The sequence below is a fragment of the Austrofundulus limnaeus genome, unplaced genomic scaffold, assembly GCF_001266775.1.
Source record: "Austrofundulus limnaeus strain Quisiro unplaced genomic scaffold, Austrofundulus_limnaeus-1.0 Scaffold65, whole genome shotgun sequence".
NCBI lineage: Eukaryota > Metazoa > Chordata > Actinopteri > Cyprinodontiformes > Rivulidae > Austrofundulus > Austrofundulus limnaeus.
In genome coordinates, this window is record NW_013952467.1 from 1,035,486 (window position 1) to 1,045,969 (window position 10,484).

Genomic DNA, 10,484 nt, shown 5'->3' on the forward strand with positions numbered 1-10,484 from the left:
TATATAAACATTTAGGTATATTGTTTGATTTTAATGTGTAGTTTTTTGTATGTGCTATAGAGATTTCATTTTATAATAGTTTAAACAAGAATATAAAATATTTGGACGTGAAGGCCCAAATACAACTGTTGTCCTGTATTGGTCCTGGCCAAATAAAATGTACACAAAAAGAATATTATAACTTGACTCAGAAACCTTAACAATAAAGCTGCCCTATAGAATCCAAGACTGAACTTTAATTTACTGTAATCTCTACTCTCAATTTCCTGCTGAGCATATTAAACATATTTTTACATAGGTTTTTTTAATCTGTATTGTAAATATAAGCAGGCAACTGGAGTCATCACTGATAAAAAAATAAAACTTTTGTGTAGGCCTCAGCCATGTGGCAAACTGATTTAGATTTGGTGAGCCTTTTCGGTGTCAATGTCAATTTATTTATATAGCACATAAAAACAACAAAAGTTGACCAAAGTGCTTCACAATTCAGCCAAATGAATAAGACAACAAAGCAATGCAGAAGTGTAAACAATAAGATCAATTTAAAATAGAGAAAAAGAACATTTAAAACATGCGCTTTAAAAGAATCTCAAACTCTACCAGAATGAAAGGCCAGGGAGTAAAAATGAGTTTTCATCTATAACGTATAGCTCTGAGTCTGAGAAATAAAAGTGTATTGCTGTGTGCAACACGAAATTTAACCAACAAAAGTTTGGCCACTTGCTTGTTGGTTTCACTTTTCTGCTCCTATTTTAAAAAAAAAGAAAAGAAAAGAAAAGATCAAGTTCCTCCTTATTTTCACTTCAATCGCCCTTTGGCCAAGTTCTAAACAAAAATAAGCATTCTGTGACAAAATGGGTTTCTATTATGTTTTTACCCTAAAAGATGTGTAGCCTACTGTGTCAACATTATGGTTTTATTTTATTATTATTATTATTATTATTATTATTATTATTATTATTATTATTATTATTATTATTATTAGTTTTTTTTTCATGTCACGGGCAGTTTCAAACATTATAAAATAGGTGCGTGCTTTGAATATATGTTACGAAAGCTTGCCATAGATTTAAAGTAATTAAACACGTCTTGATTAAGCTTCTGTCTAGGTTTCCGGTGGCTTTGCTGCGCAGTTTCATCTAATAAACACATTTATATAGGTTTGGGATAATTTATCCTCCTGTTCTTTGCACCTGAAACAGAGTCGTGCAGTGCGTGTGTGCGTGCGTGTGTGTGTGTGTGTGTGTGTCAGGCTGCAGCAGTCCTCCCCTCAGTGCGCTGTTGCTGTGCAGCCAGCCCGTCAGCTGATCTCTGTTGTTCGCTTATCGCAGCTGTTCGAGTGTCCGCCCCTCCTCTAGTAGACCCCATCTTTATTTACTGAGCTGTCAGCTCGTCGGTGACGTTATTGTAACAACAAAAAAAAAAGATGTATGAGTCCAGAACCGTGTGGTTTAATAATAAACTCTTCAGCGTCGAGGTTAATGGGGTTTATGTTAAATAGACCCTCTTCCAAAAAAAAAAAAAAAAAAGCAAGAATAAGAAAAAGAATGAAATCATACGAGAAAAAATAGTTTAAATTCCCCTTTTTTGCCGTTGTTATGATTTAATCCCGTTTTTCTGCGTTTCCTGACAGATAAACGGGTGCACTAAATAGTCCTTTGTTTACACGCAGTCCTCCGTCTCTGCGGAAGGAGGCCTTTTTTTTGTGGTGCGATGTGTGACTCCTACCAGCTGTTTCCCGCCTTGAAAGCCATCCGATCAGCTGCACACACACACACACATACACACACACACACACACATACACACACACACACACACACACATACACACACACACACACACATACACACACACACACACACGGTCATGCAGAGGGAGAGAAGGCAAAGGGGGAGGGAGAAAGAGACAGAGGTAGAGCGCCACACACAACGAGGGAACCCCATCAGCTGGAAGTCGAGTAACATTACAATTCTCACTCCGGACGAAGGATTCTTATCTTCTCTGACGATCTAACCTACGTCGGATCACGGGCTTCCCCTCCTTTTCTTTTGATCTACAGAGACTGTTTTTTATTTTATTTTTTTTTAGTAAGAGGTGGGGGGACCAAACTGGCGAGAGGCGAGCATGGAGTATTTCATGGTACCAGCTCAGAAGGTGCCCTCCTTGCAACATTTCAGGAAAACGGACAAAGAAGTGATTGGTGGTCTTTGTAGGTGTGTAAACCAACATGTGCTTCATTCAGTATGATGTGTGTGTGTTGTTACTGTAAAAACCTGCGTGTGGGGGGGGACTACATGGCAACAAGCGTCTGATGTTTTTGTGTACGCGACTCACACACGAGGAGCTGCATGCATTAATATGAAACACTGGAGTTAAATTGGGACCGAGTGTGTTAGAGTCCCCTGCTCCGACTTTAACATCCGCTCTGTGATATTCTGTACATTTCCGTGCGAAATCCGTGTATTTTGTAGCCAACAAACATAAACCACGTGGTTCCGTACACACCACGCTGCTTACATCCGAATATTTGCCTTCAAATAATCCCTCTCTGTCGCCTATAGGTGTTGCAATATGCACGCTGTGGGGGGAAATGTGTGTTATGGATTTGTCTAAAAGTGTTTGTTGTTGCCGCACACCTTGTGGAGGCTGTCGTTATGGCTCAAAGCGAGCCGAAGTTATTGTGGGTAGTGCGGCCATGCTTGTGGCTTGTGCTAAAAAGTGCCGAGGGGGGGTCTGTGCTGCCTGTACCGTTTTATAGCGTCACATTAACGTTCACTGCTTGAGTACAACCGAACAGCTGCGCTCACATTCGCTGCAAGTCGAACTTGTGACGCTTAAATCGGTGTTTCTGCGCGTCTTCCCCGCGTTATCGAGCTGCCTCCACTGCGTCTTTTCATCCCGCACCTCTCTGCCATGCTGCCTGCCGCATTGTTGTAATGGCGGAGGACACGAAGAGTGCTAGGAGCACGGCGGCGGTGTCGGCCACTGTGGCTACGGAAGGCGCTTATTTTGTGGGGGTGTTAAAAGTACATTTCGCGATGGCTGTTCGCTGAGGAGGGGTTTGATGCTCGCGGGGAGGCAGGAAAATTAAAAGTGGTGTTATTAATAAGGGGGTGTGTGTGCGTGTGTGTCGCGGAAGGCCAAGCAATACGTCCGCAGCCCTGTTTGTTGAGGGAGGCGGAGGAATCTTTCGCTGTTGCAGCTGCTGATGGCGTGAGGCATGCTGGGAAATGTAGTGTTGTATTTGTTTGCCTGAAATCCTCGCAGAAAATCTGTGATTTCATACACAACACTTTTTAAAAAATTATATATGTGTTCTAGACATTTATTTTCCTACACAAAAGAATTAGGTTTAAAACCTCTTTTACAAGAGTGTTTACAGCAGCAGCTCAAAACCATATAAGTTTCAACTTCCAGACACACAAGACCTGAGAATAGTAATAATAAGACAAAACCTGAGAAATATAGTTATTTTTTTTAAAGTTCTCTGATGGTGTCACTATATTTTTTCAGCATAAGCGTTGGTATTTCTGATACATTATAGCCACAATGTTTTAAATTGATTACTGTAAGAAATTGTTTTTTTTATTACCCCCACACACACATGCACATAAATAAAAATATATAATATTTTAGCGCTAGGAATATTAGTAAGTTGCATTGTGGTTGAATAAAATTACCATTTTAAATGCAAATTTATTTTTTATGAACCCACATCTAACACTTATTTTTATAACTGACTAATCTGCTGTGTTGTTATTTGATGTCCAAAAGTAATAAATGCTCTACACTGTTACATTTACTATTTCTTGCATTTGAAAAGCAAACTTTCAAATGTATTTCTTTCCTCCCACATATAGTAAGGAGAGTTTTAATCCATTTTTACTTGTCGCATAATGTTTCATTTTGGTGTGAGTAAAACAATCATCCAATCGTTTCAGTTTAAGTTACCTGATACCACACTTCTGCTTTATTCCAGCCTAACAGAGGAAGAGCCTGTTAGGCTGGAACAAAGCAGAAGCACCGTAGGCAGGCTCTTCCTCTGTTTTGGTTGATGTTTGTGAAGTTCAGGCCCAGTTGTTTTGGCAGTGGATGTGTTTGTTGGATATGCTGCTGCAGTGATGCTTTTGTGTATATCTTTACACACTTAACACTCGTGCTCGCACATACACACAGGTTTTCTGATTTGGGTCTGTGCAATTGTTCTCAGTGTTTGCAGTGGAGCAGCTGAGTCAGTACCGATAAGAGCTTGGTGGGAGAAAAAGTCCCAGAGATACTTGTGTTGATACAGAGGTTGTTGAAGGATAAAAAATTACCCTCAGCTGGAAATCAGCATCTGGGTTAGGATGTTTTTTATTTTGTGTCTGATTGTAATGAAAATGTTTGCTAACCCCAATGAAATACGTGGAGATGTAAGCTGGAGTCAATGTTAATATGTTTTATTATGTGTTCCGACTCTTCAGATGTGTACCGTCAAACAACGTAATTCTCTTTCAAGAATTAAGTCTATTGTGAAGTAGCTTTAAGAAGTCTGTTGTGTATTTTTTTTGGGCAGGTTCAGTCAAGTCTTTTGCGCTCACGTGAAACTTTTTTGGTTTATTTATAGCTTTTCGTGAGTAATTTGTAGTCAGCTGATGGCTTTGTCCCCCTACTCTCCTTTTTACCCCCCTCAGCCTGGCCAACATTCCTCTGACCCCAGAAACAGCCCGCGACCAAGAGAGGCGCATACGCAGAGAGATCGCCAACAGCAACGAGCGTCGGCGTATGCAGAGCATCAATGCTGGCTTCCAGTCACTTAAAACACTCATCCCACACAGCGATGGAGAAAAGCTCAGCAAGGTGGGTCACGAACACCGCTTTCAAACAAGCAACGAGTTGACTGTAGCTGTGCGTGAAGGTCTGAACTGTAACTTTGCCCTCCAGGCTGCCATCCTGCAGCAGACGGCAGAGTACATTTTTACTTTGGAGCAGGAAAAAACGCGGCTACTGCAGCAGAACAGTCAGCTCAAACGAATCATACAGGTACTGCATGAGCTGCCATCAGCTGTCTATATTCAGTTTTAGTAGTTTTAAAAACCGCGCATCGCTTTTCTGATTGCTTTCCCCAGGAGTTGAGTGGTTCCTCCCCAAAGAGGAGGCGTGCAGAGGAGAAAGACGAAGGCATCGGCTCACCAGACATTCTGGAAGAGGAGAAGACCGAGGACTTGCGGAGGGAGATGATCGAGTTGAGGCAGCAGCTGGAAAAGGAACGCTCAGTGAGGATGATACTGGAGGACCAGGTAATGAACAACAAGGAAAACGCAGACACAGCAGGGGGAGACAACGCACACACAGGGGTACACGGTTTTAGATGTTTGAAGACGTTATGGCCACTGACACACGTTGTGTCTCGATTTTGTGCCAGATGCGTTCCCTGGATTCTCAGTTGTACCCAGAGAAACTAAAGGCCATTGCCCAGCAGTTCCAGGAGCAGCAGGCCCAAACACAAAGCCTTGTTCGTTTGCAGCAGCAGAAACAGCTGGAGAGGGACTTCACTCCAGCCCACAGCCCTCAGGTTCCTTTACATCTCGCTCTGGTTTAGATAAACAGTAGCATGCCATCACCAAACATCCCTCCCTCCTTCTGTATGAGCAATCAGTGTAGGGTTTGAGTCGTTCATGTCAAACCATTTCATGTTCATGATATATAAAAGCACAACTGGACTGATCTTTAGTTTTTACTGAGACGTGGGTGCAGATGACAGTCCCCTCCATGCCCACAGTTAGAGTTGTCAACAACTCTGACAGTTTTACAGTGTGTTAAATGAACCGCTCACACGTCTCTGTGCCCTGCCATGAAAGCCAGAGTGTCCCATTTCTGAGCGCTCACCCCAGCTGAAGGCGATGCCAATCAGTAATCTTATGATATATGCCCATCCACATCACACTGACCATATTACACTTTGTAAAAATAATTTCTTTTGCCTGTAGTTTCATCGATCAGAATCAATGTCATGACATTTGGAGATGACTTAATGATGAGTTGATCTAGATGTTCTCTGATGTGACGATATCAGATAAGTATTCTGATTTCTGATGAAGTGATAGACTTTCTTTATTAATTGGGTAATTAATTTATTTTATTTATCTTTCTTTATTCTTCTCAACCTGTCCAGTACTGAGCTGCAGTAATGTGCAAATTTCCCCACTGTGGCATCAATGAAGTTTTATCTTGTCTTGTCTTATCTTATCTTATCTTATCTTATCTTATCTTATCTTATCTTATCTTATCTTATCTTATCTTAAAAAGGTTAGTTATTTCAGGAAAAGTGACTTGACCTGATAAACCAGTGTCTTGAGAAAAAAAGCTTTGCTTTTGTAAAATAATGACATATGTAAAAGTTGAATGATCTCATGAAAATGTGCAACTTTGTTTCCATAAAAAGAAATTAAATCCTCACCGGGAATGTTGTCAGTGATCAAAATCCTTAAGGTTTTGTTACGGTACCTTTTTAGTCTGAGATGTAGTTGTTGGGCTGCTTGTTCTTGGATAAGCAATGAGATTTAAAGTCCTCTTTAGGGTGATCAGTCTTATTGTAGAAACTGATTTTAATTAGGAATCGAAGTGCAAGTTGAACACGACTTTGAAAAACGGCTTACTGGAAGCTCGTATTTCTCGAAAGCTAAATTGACATTGGCTTGTCGAGTCATCTTGAAGTTCTACCATCTGACCTGTTCAGTAGAATACAGCTTTTGTCTCAGAACATGCTATATTGTGTTGTGTTTGTGTACGTTTGGAGTGGATTCTTTACATTAAGGTCATTTGTCAGTCAAATGAAATGGGGACATTAAAATAAAGTGGAATGAGTGCCTTCTGTTTTATTATTTTTTTACACCAGGTGTTGGCTCCTGCTACTCCACCTGCACCTACACATCATGCTACAGTCATCGTTCCTGCACCTGCTCAGACTGCTCAGCCACATCACGTCACTGTGGTAGCCATGGGCCCGACATCGGTTATCAACTCTGTGTCCACATCTCGACAGAATCTGGACACCATCGTTCAAGTAAGTCACGCTTAATTTTATTTTTCTTTTATTGGAAAGAAAACTGTTGCCGGGGAGTGTTTTTAAAACCTCTTCAATTTGAACACTAGAGGGTGCTTTTGCCGCTGATATATCACTTGACCTCCTTGTTCTTCCAGGCAATCCAGCACATCGAGGGCACCCAGGGGAAGGGCTTCGAGGAGGAGCAGCGGAGAGCGGTCATCGTCACCTCGGGACGCGGCCTCTCTGACGCGGCGGGCTCAGACACAGCCTCAAACAGCGACGGGCCCGATGACTGTTCGCTGCCTTGAGTTCATCCCTTAACATCCCGCGTATCTCACACTTGCACACACACACACATACACACAACAGGCCCAAGCAGACCAGCGCTACAAGAGGCTACAAAGTCACAGCACTTTTGTTCTGTGGACAGGGCTGGTAGTCTGATTTGAAGCTCTCTTTTTAACTTTTTTTTTCTTTTCCTCCCTTCATTCTCTTCTACTTGCAAAACGCACCAAGATTAACAGTGATAGGAAGTTATTGTTAGTTCCTGCTCATTTAGTCACTCACTCAACTCATTTCTTTTTATGAATCTATAGAAAGGTTCTTAGAGCTACCACTTTTCTGACTGATGTTTTTATAAATACTCTGTCAAACTGGATACTAGAAACCCCACTAAAACATCTCCATTAGCTACCAGAACTGTTATATTTCTGCAGTCCTGAAAGCATGTGACTGATGAAAAGAACAAGTCGATGAAGAGCCCAGCAGTGTGGCGGCACCATTCAGCATTTGTGTATATTTATGAAGATGGACGTACTTTTTGAACACCTTCACTTGAGACCCATCTCAGCTGTTTGGAAAGACACTGTGAGCGTGCAAGACTGTCCTGAAGTTCCACCTTTAAATGCTTAGTGTTGAAAGAACATATTTTACTGTTGTCAAGTCTTTGTTTTTCATGTTTTTAAAGGCTCTGCCAAAAAGTAAAGAAGGAGAGAAAAAAAAAGAAACTTAAAGCTGTTTTTTACAGCTAAATGGTGCTCATAAGAGAGAGTGCACTTTCGGGCTCACGACTCTATTTTCTGTTAGTTGGCTTTTGTTTTTGCTGGGCTGGGTTCCCAGTAATCCCACATGTGTATCTGGCCTGATCTTCATTTTACTCATTGACTGACAAAAAAAAAAAAAATTGCATTGACAGTTTTAAAATCCTTATTTTTTGGTTCTAATAGCACCTGGCCTGGTAAATAAGCTAATTTGTGAATTGTATTGAGGAAAATCGACAAGTGTGTGTGTGTATGTTGTATCGTAGTGTTTCGAAGGTGCAGGGCGTAGTGGTGCCCTGGACTCTGGCAGTCTCCAACAGCACCACGTTTGCCTTGAAATGAAAAACTCTCAAATACGACATACAATCACTTGTTTGTTCCTTCTTAATAACCTTTTTTTTTTTTGGTTTCCACCCTCTGTCATTGTAATTTTGGGATATTCATCAAAGCGGGAAAAAACACTGAAAACAGGAGGTAAATGCCTTGCAGACTGTCAGAGTGTGTCTCATGTGGGCAACTGGATAGTCCACACATGCTCTATGCATTTCCTAACGTAGATCACCTGTCATTTTGTGCATTTTCATTTGACTGTACCATGCTACTTACATAATTTTGCTTACGTTTTAACATAAAATGTGCTTTTTTTAGCCTGGAAGTCTAGGTTGACAGACCGATTGAGTTGTAGCAGAGTGAGAGGGGTTGCAGCTTGCCTTATTAATAGTCCCACAGCTGCAGGGAGACCAGCCTTAACAAAGCCCGGGGGTCTTAGAGAAATACCTGAATACTTTTAACCAGGTCAGTTGGCGGCCACTGGTTTTTCCTTCATCTTTCCAATCAGGCTTGGAAAAATCCAGTGTGTGTTATAGCATTTATATCCCTAGTTATTATAATCTATCTGTTTGCAATTTTTGATTATATTTGCCTCAAAAGTAAACAGGTCGTTGGTATGCAAATGATATTCAAGGGATCTTGAGAATTGTTTGGCTAAAGGGTTCAAAGTATGTCTAAATACTGATTTCTGGTTTGAAAGACAAGATTATGTGGAAAAACATCCACGGTAAGACATTCCATAAATTTTCAATAAAGTTTTGCGATTCAAACTGGTAACTTTTAGGTCTTTTGACACATCACAGCAGTTGGTAGCGTACTCATCCTCCCTGCTTCAGTGCACAGACGGAGCTTTGAGGTGCTGGACAGATCGTTTGTTTAACGGAACACTCCTCATGTTGTATGTCATGGAATTACCCTTTAAGCCTGTTGATGTCAGCTGCACTGAAATGAGTCAAATTGAATCACGGGACGCGTGTCTTCATAGGAGAGGGGATTCCTGGATGTGGAAAATGTACTCTGCTTTTCGCAGAGCGTTCTTTTGTTCTTCTCAGTATCTGTTGGAAAGGTTTCTGCTAAATCCCAGAACTGGGTTATTTCCATTTGTTTTGTTTGAGAGTTATTTTTTACACTCTGTGTTCTATGTTACAAAACTTTATGTGGACATATCAGATTATTAGATTAGCGGGGAGGGCCTTGGGAGAACTAAATGTGGGGGAAGATTACAAAGCACTTACTGTAATTTGCTTCTTTCTTGTGTGCAAAGAAGCATCTCTTCAGCTGAAGCTCCTGAGGTTATGAGTAAAAACCGCACAGCTGTGTATCCCCATCCCGATCCGTTCGTGTCAGTCCGACATCTTGTCCCGTTTACTCCCGTTTTCTGTTCTATTGCATATTTTACCCTGTCTTCGTGTATTGTCAATATCTTTCACACATTTTGTGTTTCAGTTTTTACCCTCTTGTTTTTTCTTCTGTCATTTTTTTAAAAGACCTGTCGGTGCATACGGTCATCAAGAAGCTATTGTTTTTCCTTTTCAAGAAAAGTTTTGGGGATAAAGAGGCTTGTGCCTTTGTAAAGACAGAATAATAAAGTTTGTACTTTGTTTTTTAAACATTTGGCCTCAGTGTGAATTTTTTTTTCTAATTTGAATATGACTAATTCAAACAATAGTTTACCTGATATAATTGCAGGCGTTACAACACCAACATTTGTATTATTTTTATTTTTTCTTCTGGTATAGGGTACCACTCTTATAATTGTTGGATGGGTGTCTGTTTCTGGTTGGTGGACGGGATGCTGAAACATTGTTGCCCCCGCTCTCCCGCACTGCTAATTTAAGACGGACCACCTTCTTTGTGTCAATTAAAATGTTTGCCAGGGGACAGCGGATGGCATCTTTTGCTGTCATTCTCTGACATGCATCAATCTATTCAAAGATGTGCTCTTTTTAAGCTCAGTTCAACTTTAAATGTCTGAACAGTGAACTTTAATGGCAGACAAACTAAGATTAAACATTAAAGAAGGAAAAAATATAATAAAGAAATATGAGAAATGGGGTCTGAACTGTAAATTTGCTTAAATCCTGT

The 10,484-nt window shown here is 40.8% G+C and overlaps 1 protein-coding gene across 1 annotated transcript; it reads left to right on the forward strand.

Moving 5' to 3' along the window:
- Positions 1 to 2,065: 2,065 nt before the first annotated feature.
- On the forward strand, positions 2,066 to 10,011 carry tfap4 (transcription factor AP-4 (activating enhancer binding protein 4); the record flags this gene model as incomplete). The annotated part of the gene is given in 7 exon segments (XM_014010089.1): positions 2,066 to 2,215; positions 4,676 to 4,841; positions 4,926 to 5,024; positions 5,111 to 5,281; positions 5,407 to 5,556; positions 6,880 to 7,047; positions 7,185 to 10,011. Coding segments are annotated over 7 exon segments (996 nt in total). The 3' UTR covers positions 7,338 to 10,011.
- Positions 10,012 to 10,484: the final 473 nt, after the last annotated feature.